This window comes from Gouania willdenowi, chromosome 6 (genome assembly GCF_900634775.1).
Source record: "Gouania willdenowi chromosome 6, fGouWil2.1, whole genome shotgun sequence".
Lineage (NCBI taxonomy): Eukaryota > Metazoa > Chordata > Actinopteri > Blenniiformes > Gobiesocidae > Gouania > Gouania willdenowi.
This window is the reverse complement of record NC_041049.1, coordinates 12,298,076-12,318,415: the sequence shown is the minus strand read 5'-3', so window position 1 is coordinate 12,318,415 and position 20,340 is coordinate 12,298,076. Positions and strand designations below refer to the sequence as shown.

The 20,340-nt window shown below is 38.7% G+C and overlaps 1 protein-coding gene across 6 annotated transcripts in view; it reads right to left on the bottom strand.

The window, feature by feature from the left end:
• The window catches only part of LOC114464323 (ELKS/Rab6-interacting/CAST family member 1-like), a 135,503-nt gene that overhangs the window by 2,588 nt on the left and 112,575 nt on the right, over positions 1–20,340 (bottom strand). For 4 of the 6 annotated variants that reach the window (XM_028448367.1, XM_028448368.1, XM_028448369.1 and 1 more), the window contains one exon: positions 16,579–16,764. In XM_028448367.1, coding sequence (XP_028304168.1) covers positions 16,579–16,764 — 186 coding nt within the window. Of the gene's footprint in view, positions 1–16,578; positions 16,765–20,340 lie in introns of those variants that run through there. The other 2 variants (XM_028448371.1, XM_028448372.1) reach the window with 1 other exon arrangement.

Sequence of the window (20,340 nt, the reverse complement as noted above, 5' to 3'; positions counted from 1 at the left end):
CAATCCATGTTGTAGCCTCGACTATTGAAACATGAAAACACAAAACGACATCCAATTCTGACTCTATGAACACAAAAACGAAATAATACATGAGCGAGACGTGTGAGAAACAAAAACAATCCATCAAAGATAGAAGTGGAATGTAGCTGGATAATAAGGCTGGACCACTTCAGTCCTCCTAGTGTTTGTGTGCACTCAGTTTGGCCCAGAGTCTAAGCTCCATTAGCATTAGCATTAGCATCTGACACACACGATGGAGGCACATGCTGTGTGTTGGGTTTTTTTAATTCATGAGCAGGAAACAGCAACATGACGTGATAAGGACTTCAATCCTTTTCCTTATCTTTTTACTCGTAGATTCTGACCAATTCCCATCAGAAGAAGACAGATGAGGTCTGAAAATGTTCACCCTTTTTTTTTTTTAATCTTTGTTCTCCCCCAGATAAGTATCATTTCTACTGTTTTTCCATCTTCATCCATAACAGACAAACACCTTGGTGCCAGTATAGAGTCACAGTTAGGTGATGGAGAGTGAACACAACTGGCTGTTTTACTGCGAAGCATTCCCTCATGTCACTGGGATTGTGTTTGCAGATGATTTAACTTTGTGGCTTTGCATTTTGGCTGCAATCCCTCAGAAAAACATGGCAGTAAAGATAAGATGATCCAGATGAGATAAAGAGTTTCATCTGCTGTCTTCTGCTTTCTCACTCTGACCTAAAGCAAAAGAATATGTGTTTAAATAGAGGCTGTGCAGATGCAGTGAATACACTAAAGATAAAATGTATAGATAGCACTGGGATATGCAGTTCGCTTTCTTGAGGCCCTACAGATACAGTAAGATATATTTCATACATTGCCTTTGAATCTTTAATATTAAATGAATACAAGTATTGACATAGGCTGGGATATTCTCTCTCTACCAGCCCATGATTCTGTTCAGGACAAGCAGGAACGTACAGATTCATTCAGTGGGTGAATAGAACCCAGTGACCTTGAACTGGAATAAGCATCTTACAAGATAAATTAATAAATAAAATAAACGGCTCTTTTAATCTCTGATGAGCAAATATCAAGAGTTTAATCTGTAACAAACATGATAGTAACAGAGATAAAATCAAAGGAAGGAAAAGTTCAATCACAAATTCTTCAATCCTGGACATGAATAAAGAAAAATGGTCTAAAGTGGTCCGCTTTTATAGAACCCATAACATTAGTGACGTGTAATTTGTAGGCTATATATGATTGCCTCCCAAATGCAGTCATATATACTGCCTCTTAATTTTTTGTTGCCCATATGCGACCTGTAACCGACCTATAATATAAAATCTGACCCAGGCCACTTTCATGTGCTCCGAAATCCGATACATATCTGATATTTTACAATGTGACTGCTGTCTATACGGTCAGCTCATATTTATCTGACCTTTACATCATTAAAATGCGACAAAAGTCACAATTCTGCGTCCCAGTAGGAGTGGTGAGGGAAAAAACCGCCATTGTGCAGTGAAGAAGAGATGCTATGCTAGCAGACAGAGCTAATAGAAAATCGTGACTTTTACAGATATTCACGTAATATTAAAGATATTCCTTTGGTGCTAAAGGGGTAAGGAATCATTTATGAACATGTTTAAGAGTAGAAGATGGCCAGAACTCATCCTTCAGTAAGTTGAGCATTTACATGCTGCTGTAGAAGAAGTGTGCAGCCCTCAGGGTCGTCACGTCACTGGAGCGACAAAGCAAGCAAAAAGTGCGACTATGTTCAAGTGACTCATCGGGCGACTTTACCTTTTGAATGAATAAATATTTACATATTATCAGTGCTACACATGCAGAGATAAATGCTTCCATATTTTGACTTCTATGAACACACATACGTAGTACCTCAGCACCTCTTTTGTGGGTCACTTTCAGTTCATACTCTACAATGACAGAAGTCCATTTAATGTGGAACATGAACACACACACACACACGCGCACACACACACACAAAAAGGTGATTCTCCCAAAAGAAAATCTGAATTGTGCAGTAAGCCTTAGTGAGAGAACATTACAGTTGCTGTTTAATCCAAAAACTCATAAAGTGTAAAGAGAAAATAAACAAAGTTTACAACAATATTTTGAATTCTGTGGTTTGGTGCAATCATGAAGTATATTTCAGTGTGTGGTCAAAGAGAAACGGAGGTGAATTGTGGTTAATTTAAGAGCTCAGTGTGTGTGTGTGTGTGTGTGTGTGTGTGTGTGTCAGTGCACAGCATGAAGCTCAAGTGTGTAGTGCAAGATCGAGTTCTGATATATTGAGTGGCAGTGAGTTTGTGGGAAGCAGAGATAAACATAGGCAAAATGTGTGTGTGTGTGTGTGTGTGTGTGTGAGTGTGTGTTTGTGTGTGTGTGTGAAAGACAGAGAGCAAGGGTTTGTTGAAGGTGGTTTTTACTGCAGCCATTAAAACTCCATTATTGTGATGGATCTTTATCTGGCTTATTGGGGCCTGGAGATACACACATACACACGCACGCACGCACACACACACACACACACACACACACACACACACGCACAACGGAACGTGCAAAAACATGTATGCACACATGAGGGCTATCAGCTCGTGAATAATAACGATGGGGGGTAAGGTGTGTGTGTGACCCCGTGACACACTATGCAGAGCCTGGATCTTTCCACAGAAGAATGCTAATGTTTTCATTAGGAACCATAACTCAGCAGTGGGAGACACAGACGAGGAAAAAGTTAAAAAGAAACAAATGGAAACAAAGGGAAGACACAGACAACAAACACACTGTGTGATTAGCAGAGTGCACATACACACACACACACACACACACACACACACACACACACACACACACACACACACACACACACACACACACACACACACACACACACACACACTTTTCCTACAAAACCAACGTATCTCATTTCAAAAACAAAGGTCTGCTTTCTTTCCACAAACTGTGTTGAAGCGCTTCATTCACGTGCATTGAAAACAGCTTCATCCTGCTTTGAAGGATTTAGGAGACGTGACGTCATGAAGGACACGTACAGTGAGCTTCACAGTTCATCTCACACACACGCACTGAAAAATACAACCACTCTTTTATTTTGTCTTCCACTTCATCTTGATCCAAGTCCTGACTTTAGGACGAGTCAATCCTGAACAGATCCACACTCTACATCCTTTCACTCCAATGGTTCATTTAAACTTCTATTCCTGTAGATCCACTCAACACACCTGAATGTGATAACCAGCTCATTATCAGGACTTTACCTCATTCAGGTGTGTCCGTGCATGCTGGCAGCTAAAACATGGAGGACTAAAGTTTACTGGTAATACTTTACTAAAAGTTTTATACATTACGCTGTCATTAGCATGAATGAGGTGTCATGAAGGCTGTCATTAAGTGTCGTTCGCTAAATTATGACACCTTTGGAGCTATGTTGGCAAGATCTGCTGGGGTTAGGGTTAAGGTAGCGAACAACACTTAATGACAGCCTTCATGACACCTTATTCATGCTAATGACAGGTATTATGTCATAATAATGACAGCGTAATGTCAGTCTTTATGTACTGTACAAAACTTCAAGTAAAGTGTTACCTGTTCACTATTGCCATTAAAGATCATTGATAGAAGCCAAGTTAAAGGATACAGGTAGAATATTAGTTAACTTCTAAAATAATTTACACTTTGAACATAATGCAGCATTTTTTAACCTCAGCGAGTCAAAAATGTTCTTAGTTATATTGAAACAAAGTCAAACTTACTATTTGTGTCGATGATTGAATAAGTGTATAAATGCTTTATGATATATACAAAGAAATAGTGAATATAATCCACTTCATTACCTCTGCCAAGGTGGGTATATTTTTCCACAGTGTTAATTTATTAGCAGGATTACATTAAAAGTACTCAATGGATTTGGACAAAATTGTAACCAAATATAGACCTTATGTCATGGAAGATTCTATAAAAGTTTGGAGGGGAAATAGATCAATATAATGATTGTGGACTAGTTTCAAAAATTGAAAAATCCCTATCTGTCATTATATGTAATTGAGCGATTTGTATGAAATTTGACTCAGTTATGTCAGATTGGTTCTTCAGTTACCCCATTGAGTTTCATCTGGATTGGATTTGAATTCCACATTTCATTTCATTTTTTAAATGGGGGTGCCCTTCAATGTTTGGAGTAACGGCGTTTAAAATAACGGCATTATGTAACGGCGTTTTTTTTTTTAGTAACGGGGTAATCTAACTTATTACTTTTTACGCCGTTACAACGCCATTATCGTTACTGAACGTTAAATGCAGTGCGTTACATGTATTGATTGAATAAACTGTTATCCGAAAGCACCCCCAGCTTCTTACTCAGCTGTATTGAGGTGGGTTAAAAAACAAGGTGAGCGATTATGATTGGCTAAAGCGGCGTCTTGTGTCATGGTAGCCAATCAGAGCCAGTGTTTTTACACATGTGCCAGCACACGCACACACACACACACACTGCAGATTGGATGAAGCAGCAGAGATGGCGAGCGTGGAGCAGTCCGATGAAAAGTTGTAATTTTTAAGGTGACGATACAAACACTATAGATTAATTGTGGTCAAAGGCAAGAACGTGCATGTGAAGTGTTCATTATATCCAGGAGTGAAGACTGTAAGCAACTCCAATTTAATGAAGCACCTCACAGGCGACACACGCATCTAAAAAATCTGAATTCTTTGACATATGGCAAATTTTTTTTTTTTTTTTAACAGTAAAGCAAATAGTTACTTTCCTTGGTAAGGAGTTACTTTTATTATGGAGTAATTCAGTTACTAACTCAGTTACTTTTTGGAAAAAGTAGTGAGTAACTATAACTAATTACTTTTTTAAAGTAACGTTCCCAACACTGGTGCCCTTACATTTGGACCTACTGTATTGTTAGTAATGTAGAAACTTCTTCTAAGCCTTTAAAGTGTGAATGATCTTTGATTACTGATCCAGATAACTGTTGATATCAGGCAAAGAGGATATTTGGCGCTTTGCCCTCTGAGTGCTCTATTTTTGTTTTTTTTTTTAATTGTTGAAAGACAGACAGATAAATCAAAATACTATAAAAATAAACAGAAAGCAAGTAGAGTAGAGTCGCCCATAATTTAGGAAGAAGACAAAAATATTCATTGTTACTAATAGAGCAAAAATATCCATCCATCTGTTTATCTATAACAAAATACAGAAAAATACACAGATCAATAAATATTAGAATAGAAAAATCAAGCTCGTAAATAATTAGTCTTTAATAAAAAAACACATTTTACTTTTATTACTCAAAATTGGTAAAGGGAAACAAATTCAAAGTTTCAAATACATTTAAAAAACCAACCAAACCAAGCAATAAAACAAATAGTGAAAAAGCTCTGGTGACAGACAGGGTAAGGGTCAGAGGAAATGCCTGGAAGGCAAATTTTTACCTATTACGACAGGGCAATAACAGAAGTTACAGGAAGGCGAGATAAAAATCAGAGGAGGTTCAGAAAGGCTCCAGACTCTTTAACAGCAGCCCTGAGCGCTGCTGTAGAAACATCATTACGAGTAAGAGCATCAGGATAAAGTATAATAGGCCGACACAGACTGGACTAAAGCCCTGTCTGTGTCCATCTTTATTCAAACCATTATAGGGTCTAACAAGTGCACAATGGATGTCGACTGCTTCTTAAGCTGGCTGCCTGAGCTGAACCCAGCCCAAAAATGACCAAACCATGTGACTTTGGCCGTGTGTGTGTGTGTGTGTGTGTGTGTGTGTGTGTGTGTGTGTGTGTTTGTGTGTGTGTGCCCGTACAGGCCCTGTCTGGGCAGCTCAGCAAATAATGTGAGCTAATGAGCTGCACTGGGAATAAAGCTGGAGGACTTGTACCTAAAAGTGCTCCTAAGGGCTAAAACGCTGCGAGTACAATCCTCTTTAAAAGGAGAAAAAAAAATCAATAAAGTGTTCTAACATCACTTGGTAATTTTATTTTTAGAGCTCATTTAATCAGCCGAAGGCACTAAAGGAATATATTCATATTCAGGACTTATTCACAGAGGGAAAAGAAGATGAAACAGTGAAACAGGAACTCTCCTCCGTCCTCCACCTTGCTCATAAGCACCTGAGGTAATTATTAAGGAATGGTAGCTGTGTAACTCCCTACACAGCATTTTATTAAAGTCTATTGGTGCAGCTCGCCAACATTCACTTTATCACCTACTAATGCAACTAAAACAACAGTAGTGTGTGTGGATGGATGTGTGGCACCTACAAGGGAATACTTTCATTGGGAGGCATATAAACAAGACTTAAACCTTTAACTGAACCTCTGGGAATTACTGTACACCGTTGGACATGCAACACTAATTGCTGCAGAAATAAACAGTCGAGATGGACGTGGGTGGAACTGCATGAAAAGAAGAAGGGCTATTGCTGTGAGGTTAGTCATGAGGGGTGTGCCTGTTTATTTAATTTTTTTAATTATTCGAACATGGCAACAATGAGATATAAAACACCATCATTCAATCAACGTTTGCTACCTCAAAGCCAAAAATCGACAAATAAAAGCAGCGGACATGTTTAAAATTGGACGCCTGTGAATGTGGATCGTCCACAACTTTATGTAGAGCGTAGAAAAGTGTAGAAAGCTTGTTGGAAATATAAGTCTTTGGCCTTCACCTGTCAACAGAACCAGCTTGTCTTCCCATTACCAACAGCAGGTCAAAGCTAATGAAAATCAGGGGTAGAGATGGAAATGGGAACAGAGAGCGAAGGAGACGATGGAGAGAAGTGGAAAAGAAGGAGTAGAAGAAGGATAGAGGAATACAATAAAGGACAAAAGGAAAATCAGAAAAGGATGGCAGGAGGAGGGAATATTAAGCAATAACAAGAAGTGAAAGACAAGGAAAGAACCCAAACATGTAGAAAAAGAGAGTGTCTGTTTAAGCCATTAAGTCTGGATTCAATAAATCAGCATAAAAACTGTCAGTTTGTCTGCCATGACAAGGGAAGGCCAAACATGCTCTTTTTGTAGCTGTGTGTGTTTGTTGAACACTTATTGCTGTTAATGTCTGAATTAGTGGGCGTGCACTGTAGCTCTTCCCACTCAATGCTCTTCAAGCCAAAATACGGCGCTTAGGGGTGCTTCCATCTTGCAATTTTGACGTCATTTGGAGCCAGAGCCCTAGTAACATGCCCCGCCCATTTAGCGTACTGCCTTGAGAACACACTTTTTTACTTATTGAAAAAAACTCCAACGATCCCTTAGATTCCACAGGTCGGTTAGAACAGTTTACTGCAGAACAACTCATTTTGACAGCTCAAAAAGACTAAAAAACTGAAGGGAAAAGTTAAATGGTGTCTAAGCTTTCCTTCACAACGTAACTTCTATTCACAAAGAGAGCTACGCAAGATCAGCGATTGTCAATCATCGTCATATACAGTGGCGCCACCAGGATTCAATATAGTCGCTATAAGCGTTTACAAAATATACCGGTAAGGGAGGTTTCATTTTGGTTTCTGTTTTAAAAGGACTGTTTTAAAACACTGCAATTTGGTGCTGCTCTATTGTTGAATTCTGTGAAAGAACTGCTTTGAAAAATAGACAAGACTCTTCTTCTCATTTCTGTTTATCTGCCTCGAAAAGTATCTTCCAGTATTGACGCTCCAATCAAATAGCTAATGCAACTGCATCAGAGGCTGTTTGTAGCTGTGAGTAAGCTGTAATCACAAAACGAGACAAATCAAGGTGATAAAAGTACGACCCATTTGTCCCGAGCCTGGGACTATACTGGCCGAGAAAACAACTTATTGCAATAAGTTGTAGAAATAAAACCACTTCAAAAAAAGATAAGATATTTTTTCCTTATTTTTACTCAGGCAAAGCCCAGCAACTCAATGAAAGGGTTCATGAGCAACTTTAGGGCTACAGACCCACATTTTGAGAATTTCTGGCATACAGCCTCCACCACATATGATGCCAGGGTGCATTTTTTCTTAGTTTTTGATTAAAGAAAATATACTGGTGTTGTAGCTGCTGCTTCACAGCTTGCTTTGTGTAGACTTTGAATGTTCTTCTTAATCATTTGCAGCTCTATTAAAGTGACTTTTTAATCACAAGATATCTCAATTCCACTCATGCTCACAAACTCAACCAGGATGCATGCACCTACTCTAGTCAACACTATCAGCTGGGATGTTTGAGTTCCCACTGTGTCCTGTCCTGTTTTTCCAGCTCCTGTCACTCAAAACACACCCACTTAAAACCAAGACAGATCATCTCACACTCACACAGTGAAGGACTCGCTCAGTCGTCCTGCCAATGAGTGAGGGGAGGTTCGATTTTGCCGTCGAGGCTGAATAACAGCGATGAATGGATAGAAACCCCAGCGTGTTTTTCAATGTGTGGAAAGCAAAGTCAACTTGTATAACCCACTTTTGTGCACATTTAATTGGCCATGATGTCAAAGATTTAGTCAAATTAGGCTATAAATTAAAAACCACAATGAGACAACCGTGACCACAGATAAGGAGAACCACTGTGCTCTACTTTTATGCATTAATTCCACTGTTATTATCTCCTCATAATAAACTCACACTCCTATTTGGTTCCAATAAAAAAAAGAAGAAAAAATAACATGACCAGAACTACAGCAGCATGTTGGACACTGTTTTGTATCAAGTGAAAAACAGAGGAGGTTTGTTTTAAACCAAAAGTCATCCTGTTTTAGTGGTCTTACCAGCTGCAAAACCCTGGAAACCTCTTGGGTTTATCTGATGATTAACTTTGTGAGCCAAAGAAAAAGGACAAATCTTTCCTTTTTCTTTGCGATAAACATTTTATTTGGAGATTACACTGAAACAACAGTGACATCTGAAGTCTGTAATTGTGTGGTGTTTGCTTTCATTGCAGAGTTGTAAGCATGTGGACCTCGTTTTCCTGAGGTTTCTGCAATTTGATTTGGCACAGAAAGACTTCCAGTCACTCACTGGGAGCTGTTTGAACTACAGCAGAAAGAGTCATGGGCTGAAAACCCACGCTGGACTCAGAGCAGCCATATTGCATTAGACTTCGCCAATAACACTTAATATACTTTTTACAGCACAAAACAAGCACAAACTGTAACATTTGGACTTGAAATTACAACAAAAACCAACCCCAAACATTCAAGTTATTTAAGCGTTTAGCTTCTATAGACGGTTCTTTCATTTTATTCAAAACGCATCACACAAACAGGAAATACCCTCACACCTCAAGCCAAAAGGGAGACACACGCCAGTGTGGGAAAGAACAAGGCACTTCCTGATGCTGTGGAAGAATCCCATGCCAGCTCTCTTCAGCGCTCATTAGAAACATCACCGAGCCATAAAGGTTATTATTATAAGCATGGCAGGGAAAACAGCGCCTTTAGTAAAACCCTGCTGTTGGAATCACTGTTCTTTTCTGCAGTTCAGTTGAGGTTAAAGTGGAAGATGGAAAGAGGCTGTGTGTATCCATTATTTGAAAAATGGCCTGAACAGCTCACTTGCTGGGCTTAGCTTAGCCCTGACATCGAAACAGAGCTGGACTGAGTTCATTAGTCCAACACCTTCACTGGGACCAATCCAATCAAACGTCAGTATAATGGATACTGAACCAGTTTGAACCACAGCAAGTAGTTGTATTTATAAATAAATATATATATATGTACATATGGACAGCTGGAAACATGGCTGTGCAGGTGAAAGTAATGAATTATCGAATGAAATTTTTTTTAGTATATTCCAAAAATCTGTCATTTTACTTGTACTTAAGTATGTTTTAAAAGAAGCAAAGTACTTCATTACATTTCTACACCCAACCATTACTTTTTCTGGTTATTCTTTTATTTCCATTTCATGGTCTCTTGAACATAATCTATTTTTTCTTAGTCGTGACATTTCTGATCAACGGCCAGTCACTTTCTTTGGTTCAGGTTGTAGTTTCTACCTATTATGTTGTTACCCACATAGCACATTTGGCATGGCACTGATTTCGAGTTATAGCTATATGATTTTGAATATAAATTATTGGTGTTATTATACTGTATATATTTTTTTGGCAAACATTTTATTTCATATAGATGCCTTTGTGGAAAATAAGTTAAGTTCCAATTGTGCAAGCTTCGGTCTCTACCTTTTTAAGCTTATAAATGAGATGTTTACTGTATGCAAGAGAACCGTGGCAAGATTTATGACCAAAAATAAACTTGGGGGGTGAAAGTAACTCGTAACTTTTACTTTGAGTATTATTTAATTGAGCTACTTTTTACCTCAGCGTTTCTATAGCTTCAGTCAAACTAAATCCAAGACTTTTTAATGGCATTTGAAATTCAATTTAAGACCAACTTAACAATAAAGACAATTAGGCAAAAAAAACCCCCACCGCATCATTTATATGGGGTTATATACTGTATATGTGTGACATTTTTTCAGGGTGTAGTGCAGACGTAAAACTGGTGGCCCCCAAAGTAAACACACAAAATGTCAGTAAAATACAACAGACTAAAATAAACAAAATCACTCCAAAAACACACAAGATGACTACAAAAATAGCAAGAAATCTATAAAACAACAACAAAAATACAAAAAATAAAAGCCATGAATAAAAATCTTCGTTTACATTTCCCCATTATGTTGAAAGTTGCCACAAGCATGACGCACATCTGCATAGTGTCCCGCCGCAACCACGTCACTGTTTTGTAGTTGGCTCCGCTGTCGTGATTGCACAATGTTACGGTAAATTAAATATGTTTTTAAAAATGAACGTTACTATTTATTATGAAATGTGAGACTAATTACTTTGATAAAATCATACTTATGTGTTTTTCTGACTCATGAATTGAATGCCTTTTAAGACTTTTTAAGGATTCGTGGGAACCCTGTACTTGTACTTCTGTAGCAGTAATTCTCCTTGAGTAGGATAGCAGTACTCTTTACACCTCTGTCGGTGTTAGAAAGGACCAAATGAAACAGCAAGGTATTAATTTTCTATTTCTTTGACATCCTGCCTTGTGTTTTACATTCTAGCTTACCTTTCAAGCATTTTTCGAGCTGTCTTGTTTTTACATTTGAGTGGCACGGGCCACACAAAGTTTATGTGAAACGTTCTGAACTTGCAGCACATTTCAGTGGAACATGGTCACGTACACAAACTTCCAGTGGTCATTTATGAGTGTGGGTGTGAGGATGTGTGGCTTCCCTCTGTGAGTCTGTGTCTACGTCCGTCAGTGTTTTACATGCCATATTAATGGCTTTACAGAGCTGTGGGGTTTTTAACAGAGCCAGGAAGAGGCTTGTAAAGGACACACACACACTTACCACAAAGCAGAAGAGGAGACGCTGGCACACTGTAACGTCAGTGTGAGAGTGTGTGAATCAACGAGGTCATCCAGGGTGATAGTGACACATGAATGAGCAAAAATGGAAAAAACAAAACTCGCATGAATGAAAGAGTGTGTGTAGGCAAGGTCAGTGTATTAAAAAAAACAGTCACATGGCGCCTCGTGGCACTGCCTGGGTAAGAGTGGGTTTGGATCGAGCAGAGCAGCTGAAAGATTTGGTGTCGTTAATGTGGGAAACGTTTCTAGTGGGCTTTTGTGAACCTGGTACACTGAAGAGAGGAGAAGGTAATGATGATGGAGGCACTTTAGTGAAAAAATAAGGCACGGACCGGTTGGCTTTAGGGAAACAGGGAAAAACAAATATCTAAAGATGAATGAAAATGGAGAGTGATGACAGTTCTATTCAACAGCAATAAAAAAGTGTGGAGAAAAAACAGAGAATATTTGGATAAATAATCCTATGAAGTTAGCCTGAATCATTTTTTATTATTCAGTTTCACAGATGTTTATGCAAAGACTGGTCTAACAAATCTGAAAAAGGGGTCACATGAGTCACCCACTTTCACACACCAATAGCAACATACAGACCACTGATTCTCTATGGGAAGTCTGTTGACATTCAGAAACAGATAAATTAGACGCTTAGATTCTCCTGATTGGAGGACAACCCACTCCCCCACCTGCTTGACCCAAATACGACAGACAGACCATCTTATATGGCAAACTCAGCATAAATTGGATATCAGTGATATCAACCATAGTTAAAGCTGCTATCCAGAGTTTCTGAGAAACGTCTCGATGTTCCGCCCTAAACAGCCTCACTTCCTCCCGCTGCCTCTCCCAATCTACCAGAAGCCGCGCCTCTACTTTTCTGCACGCGCATCACGGAACATAACAAGGTCACATTGGGTCGCATTGATATAGGTCTATGGGTCAGGTAAGAGCCAAAATCATATTTACCTGTTTGCTGTTGTGACGCGCGGCCTTGTTTCCGTGCACAGTTCTGCATTCACTTTGATTGACAGACTCAAAAACAAGAAGAAGAACCCTATTGGCTGGACGCACTCTGCAATCGTTTCCATTTGTATAGGGGTCTATAGGACGAAGGAGGGAATTATATACATTAATGTATATGATTGACCACCGGCAGTAGACCATAGTAAAAGACTAGTTGGGTATTTTTTCGCATTTCAAAAGAATGAAACATAAACATAGATTTCTCAGAAACTCCGGATATCAGCTTTAAGCTCTCCTTGTGTTCAAATCTGGAGTACATGGACTAAACGCTGGTCAACTAGCGTATGAGTACACTTGACTAGTGAAGAAAAATGTGTCAGACTCACTACTAGGCATTATATGCCAATAACGGGGCGGGAAAATGCAAATTTAGGCTACTGCTTGGTTTTGGAATATATTACGACCAATCAGGGTGCTGTATTTGGTTATAATCCCTCCTACTTCATTTGCATTGACTCTAGTACCACTAGTGAATCTTTTGGCTTTCCTCGCACTATTAGTAGACTAAAAACAGTCTACTTGTACTACTAGGCCATCAAACCGTTCAAGGAGGGATCACAGAAAGACAGAGGATGAGCAGTAATTGGAGTCAGTAGCTCCAACCTGCAATACACAAATAACCTTGTTTATCTATCACTGTATATTTTTTATATTTTCTGTCTTTATATTTTATCTTGACCCTATTTGCTGCTTTTTTTAGTGCTGCTGGAAACCCTATTTTCACTGAGGGAGCCTTCTCAAGGCATGAATAAAGTGCTATCTATCTATCTATCTATCTATCTATCTATCTATCTATCTATCTATCTATCTATCTATCTATCTATCTATCTATCTAGTACTACTATGATATATAGTATAGAGTAAACAATCTTAGTTTTATTAGTAAAGGTTCTGGCATACAAGTGCATGAGTTGATCTTATTAGTATCATCTACTAGTAGACACTTATGTGTTACTAGTAGTACTAGTAAATATTTGGGTTTTTACTAGTAACATATTTTAAGTCCACTAGTACTAGAGTTTTTCTCAGTCACTTTGGTGCTTTTCTCACATCACTATTAACATTTGCACAGAAGTTAGTGCATTTCTCCAAAGCAAGTATTCATGTCAATGAAACTGCCAGTGTCATCAAAATGAGAAGTCATGACACCATCGTTTATGAACAAGGTAGTCAAATGGCTTCGTCATGTTTTCATTATTATTATTTCGTTTATTCTCTCATTGTTTTCCAATGCAAAAAAAAAAGGTCAGAACTCAGTGACACTACCTGAAAATGCTCATGACAGCACTATACGCTACTTGTACAGCCATTTGAAAACCACAGTAAAGTTACACATTGCTGTAGTTAGGGGAGCAAGTGAATACAAGACACTGAATACATACTGTATATGCTCTTTGCAATTCTACAGCATGGTGCAAAAAAAGATACACTACAGTCACTTATTTAGAACAAACAGAAGTAACACCCTTTTGGTAGAGCTGTGCAAAAATGTGAACAATATACTGTAACAACACACAATGTAACTGAACATAGGTCAAATATTATGGCACATCCAGACGTTCCTGAGCGTCTGGCCACATATTTTCATCTACATCACAACGGATATCATCCCTTGTTCAATTTAGGAGACATTTCCAGGAAAAAATGATAGAGAAAGGTATAAAAATTGCTTGGCAGAATTTGATAACTAGTTCAACAAATTTGTATGTAATACACAATCAATGAAATGAAGACTATTATTTTCTATTGGGAATGACGATTCAGCATCCATAAGAATAGTTAATTTTGACTGACATGACATAAGCAAATGATAATGTTATAAAACAGCAGATAATTGTATGAAAGCAACTGATACATGTCCAAAAGCATTTACAATTTGTAAAGAGGAAAGATAAATTGTTACTATGATGTACACAAATGACTAAATGTGGTGGAGGTTGAACTAATAGTTCTGAGAATTTTCTGATCTGAGAAAAGCACCAAAATGACTGAGAAAAAGTATAATAGTAACAGGAAATACTAATAAGGTCTAGTCGCGCACGTGTGCACCAAACACCTCAAAATCTCACTGGTAGTGCTAGTAGATTGTTTTGGGTCTACTAGCAGTACTAGTAAAGCCAAAAGATTCACTAGTAGTACTAGTAGGCATTCAAATTAAGTAGGAGGGGTTATAACCAAATCCAACACCATGATCTGTTGGAGTATTTTGAAAAGCCAATGGCAAGCCTGAACTTGTTTTTCCCTGCAACCTTATTAGCACTTCTTGTCACTCATTACTTCACTAGTAAAGTGTACTTGCACACTAGTAAACCAAAACTGTGTACATGTACTACAAATTTGAACACTAGCAGAGCTTAACTATAGTTGATATCAATCCAATTTATGCTTAAACAGCTTGTCATAATCTTAAAGAGGACATATCATGCTAAATCCACTTTTTTAGCCCTTAAATGCATTTTGTTGTATATTTAGAGTGTTTAAAAGTACAGAAAAGTTCAACTTAGTCTCTTCAGGTGCTCCGTTGATATCTTTATATTCTGTTTTGCTCATATTTTTCAATCTGTTTCGATTTTTCTATTCTCTATTACATTTTTTGAACAATAACGTCACAGTATTTGCAGCGGAACTGCCAAATTAGGACATCGACTCCAGGTCCAACACTTCAAGCAATCCGCCATTTTTATTTCTCGCTTTTATTTTGTAGTCCAAGCTCAAGGATGCCGAAGTTACGAGAGGATAAGTCAAAATGTTGGGTTGTTGGATGTAGTAACCCACACGCTTCATTACACCGTCTCCCAACATCAGAACCTTTTCAAAGTGCCTGGTTGAGTTTTATTTTTCACGGAAATGTACCCACATCTGTGGGTAAGGTCATTTTTGTGTGCGCGAAGCACTTCAATAAAGAAGGATTTGCCGAAAGACTTTGTCTGATTGAGGGGTCAATTCCTTCTATCTTTGGAGACGATGAACATGGCTCAAACATGTAAGGCTGGATGAACAAGTCTTCTGTTGTTGACATTTTGTAAATAACGTGTGAATAAAACGTTCCTGCACCGCTAGATAATCGCATCTCTTCTATCAAACTACAAAAATGGCCGAACAGGGTGGAGTTGAACCGAGTGTCACCTCTGCAACCTGGAGAGGGGGCGGGGTATGAAGTGTCTCATTTGCATTTAAAGAGACCGCACAAAAACGAGTTGCTCTCAGAAGCACATCAGAAAAGGGGTAGAAAAGGGGTGGAGCTATAATAATGAGGAATTCAGACCCAAGCATTGCAGTTCCACTTTATATAGACCACAACTGTATGATTTATATGTAAAAAGGAAGGATTTAAAGGCATTATATGTCTCCTTTAAATTAGTTGAAAATTGATGGATTTAATTGACACCATTTGGTTTAAATGTACAAATACAGCAGATTGCTTCTAGTTTGTTAGATACACTTGTGAAGATCAAATACTGAACGCCTTTCTCCTGGAAACATGGATCCCAACCGCAGAATGCCGTCTGCATTCTAAGGAAAAACGTCTGATGATGAAAAATACACACAGTGATTGGACAGCCATGTGCTTTGATCGCCTCATGCTTATAATGATTAAATGACATGTTAATCTTCAATTTTAGGGCTATTATTATTTAACATGACACCAATCCATGGACCTTTCCCAGCATTGGTACATACAACAGGCTTTATGGGGAGTGAAGGAAACTCCTCAAGCTGTACCCAAACCACATGCTCAGTCCCATCCCTCTACTGTATGTATGTGTGTGTGTGTGTGTGTGTGTGTGTCTAATGTTACGTTTTTCAATGCATACCACATGTCGGGAGAATATATGGCCTGATATGTTTTCAATATGGAAAATTAGACAGTGAGGGAGACAGAGGAAGCCACAGTTTTAACGGCCTGATTATATCCTGTTTGTACCAAATATCAGAAAACATAGAAGGCAGCTGGGAGCACCAGTTTTCCAAAACGTTCCCACGCCCCACGTTTTCTTTCAACATTTGATCTGCTTTCTCTGATTGTGCAGTTTCTTCACATCCAACACACAAAGCTAGGCAGATCATACTGATACTGAATATTTTGCACCACATGCAGTTGCTAAAGCACGATAAAACATGGCGTTTGGTTTCCTGGTTCATCTGTGAATTCTAAGGACTCGCTGGTGATGGCTCACCTGTTCCTGCGTCATGCTGTGCAGCTGTGTGTGCCAGGAGGCTGAGTCAGAGCGGTGATAGGCCGGGGGCGGGGCCAAGTCCTGCAGTATGACTGGGTCTCGTTCTCGACACAGAGAGGTCAGGTGACTGATGTACAGCTTGAGTTTGCTTCGATTCTGGTGGAGGTCCAGGAGGGGAGGGATAATCTAAAAAAAAAAAAAAAAAAATTAGAAAAAGCCGCACCATGAGGAATGATTTATTTATGTTGGTGAAAACAAATGAATGCAAGAACGGGTTGATTCATTTAAAGAAACACAAACACAACAAAAGCTTAAAAGCATGCATCCAAGCTCTTTTCAACATTGAGATTTGGTTTGTGAAATATGTGTGTGTGTGTGTTGCTACTTGTAGTTTGGGATTGAGAGTGTGACAAGAGGTAAGAGATAGCGATAGGCCCCCCGTTACAGACACATTAACAGATAAGACGCACTCGTCTTTTGGAGGAAATCCCTCAGTTTAAGTGCAGAGGAAGCATGTTAAGAGGGTTGTTAGAGTGTCTGTGTACTTAATCCTAATGGCGACTGTGCACAGCCTTTGCTCTGTGCACATCATCACTCAACACACACACACACACACGGGTTTTGTCTTTTGAGTCAAGTAGCATCTTCAATGGTTGTCCTATTTAGAAAACAACATAAACGTCGTTGGTATGACCGTACTACTTTTATTTGTTATCAAGGTTGCGTTGTCTTTAAGACTGAATACAGAGCCAGTCTATGGCAGACGTGTGGAAACTGGTGGCCCAGAGGCCACATGCGGCCCATGGCCTAATTTTGTACGGCCCCCCAAAGTAAATGCATATAATGACTGCAAAAAAGCCAAACAAACCACAAAACAGCAACTAAGAAATATGAAATGAGAAAAATATACAAAATGACAAAAAAAACTCACAATTACTCCAAAAACATGCAAAATCAAATCGAAAAACACAAAATGACTCCCAAAAAAATATACAAAATTACAAAGATTGCACAAAGGGACACAAAATAAATGAAAATCACACAAAATGACAATAACATTGACTCCAAGAACAAAAAAATAACAACAAAAATACACAAATTAACTACCAAAACACACAAGACACAAACAAATATACACAAAAATAAAAGTAAAACAACAAAAGTAGTCAAAATGACTCAGAAAACAATAAAAAAAAATCTGACATGAATGTTGAAAATGTGGCCCTCAGATCAAAAAGCCACATTTTTGTGGCCCCCACTGTGATAAAAGCTGCCCATTTTTGGTTTAGTAACCGACAGGAATACATGCTACTTACTGGATTTACTTACTTTATGTTAAAACTAGTTTTTCCCACTAGAAATCAAACATAAAAACATGCACTCTATCTCAATGTGGTTATCAGTGTATTAAATAGCTTTTGCTACAGTGGGTTTTGTAAAGTCGACCTGCTGCTGGGTTTCAGTCCATTATGAAATCTCATCAATGAACACATTTCCTTATGGAGGAGAGTGGGAGGTTGATGAGAAAACAAAAAAAACAATCTGCAGCTTTCCTACACCTTCTACATTTCCAAACGCATCTTATGCCGCAGCGGAGGACGAATGCTGACAGTGGCACTGTCTCTCCCAACTCTGCGGTGTAACATGACAATGTGTGAACACGTCGCTCGAAATCTGCCTTTACAGCTCCAAAAACACGCTTCACATATGCGCAGCAGCTGTTCTCCCCTCACACTTTTAAATTCATATTAATCTGAAAAAAAAAAAAAAAAAAAGAAGAATCCTGTCCACACTTTCCAGACCTGCAGCGAAGCCCTGTGGATCAAACACCAGACAAATGAGAAACAGGCAGGATGAATGTTGGCAATGGTGGTGATACAAGAAAGACAGTTAGGAAGAAAAACACCACTGCTTCTTTATTTCTCCTCTTTCTTCATCAGAAATAAAGTGTTATTAGCATTTGTGATGAAATCACCAACACTGACCCTTTGACCATCTTTGCATCGCATTTAATTTGACTGAATTTATTCAGCTTTTAAAGAATTTACCCACCGACGTGTTTTTCTTCCAATGCACAGCTTGCAATAACAGAATCTGCAGTGTGTGTGGTTAATGAGCCTGCAGTGTCTCTACTCTGAAACTGCCCCAGAGGAGTGATCATTTCATATGGTACTGTGAGTCAGTGTGTGAGTATAGGTGTGTTTGTACTGCTTTAATTTTACTCCAGTGCCTGCCTACCAGATTCCTACTGTACGATGAAAACACTCCAGAGAGACACATTTGCTTCACCTCGCTGACCTGCCACATAGATAAATAACTTTCTACGCACAAATTATACTGAGAAATCAGAATCTGTTCTCGCTATAAAAAAAAGTCCTTACTAATGAACAAACCTGACCTAAATTGTCAATTCATCCAGTAAATGTCTCATATACTAGAAAACTAGCTAAACTCCTCAACACTTTCAGAATAGATATATGATTTGATGTGACACAGAATTTTATCCAACCAAGTAATTTGATTGGACGACAGACATTTCGAGAGTGCTGATATAGAGTAACTACAGCATCGGGACTTCTTACTAGGGCTCGGATAAACAACTACTTTTGAAATGATTAATCTAGTGATTATTTCTTCGATGCATCGATTAATCTAACGATTAATTTTTCCAGTTCGATTCGACGCGGTTCGATTATTTCCCATTAATTGACTAAAAGTAATTTATACATGTTGATTTACATATCTAAAAATAAGAGTAAGAATAAAAAAGTACAAAATGATGCATTCAGAGTCAGAAGTAGCATTAAAATAAACTTAATACCTTAATAATTGTGTGTGTGTGTGTGTGTGTTGTCCTTTAGGAAGTTTAAGGGAAATATAAAAGGTCAGACTGCAAAGGAAAAACTCCAATAAATGCCTGTGTACAGCAAACATACACTGTGTTCAATTTACAAATCAGGATGTATCACAGTGGTATGTAAATGTGTTCTTTCATCGCGTGTGCGCGTGCGGCTGCTGTTGCTGCCCCTGATGTCACAGATGTTTCCTCCTTGTCGCGTCGACGAGCTGTCAGGATAAAGGACGAGGGTGACGGGGAACAGTTACCTTTGACGAACGAGTGCATGCCTTCATTGTCTTGCACTTTTGAAACTCGGAGAAGCCACTCGCGTTAGTTATTCTCCGGCGCCGCCATCTTTGTTTTGGTCAGACGACGCATCGGCGCTCACATTTTGCGTCGACGTATTTTTTGCGTCGACGTGATTGTTGTCCCGGCCCTACTTCTTACGGATCATATCACTCCACTGTACAGCTGATCTAAATACCGTTAATTACCGTTACACTTTGGGCTAACTACACCGTTGTACACTGTGTGCTCTCACCTTGTGGAGCTATTTTGGTTGGTGGAGCCAAATGATTAAATAAACAAACAAATCATAGTCTCTTGTCACATTACTGTTAACAAATAAAATGCGGTTATAGAACTATTGTATAAAAACAATATCACACTCAAGGTCGTGCCGTTGTGCTGAAATATCAGCACTGGTGTGATTATCAGTGCTGATGTTTCAGAACAACAGCACTCCCTCTTGTGTGATATTGCTTAAATGAGTCATATTCCAAGTACCAATAAATATATGCATCAGCATAATGAAGGCTCCCTGGTGTCAGAAGACTTAAGTAGATTGGTCTTGTATCATCGGGGGAGTGAAGAGAGTTAATGTCCTTACATTGAACCGGTCTCTAAGAAACTCATATCAATGT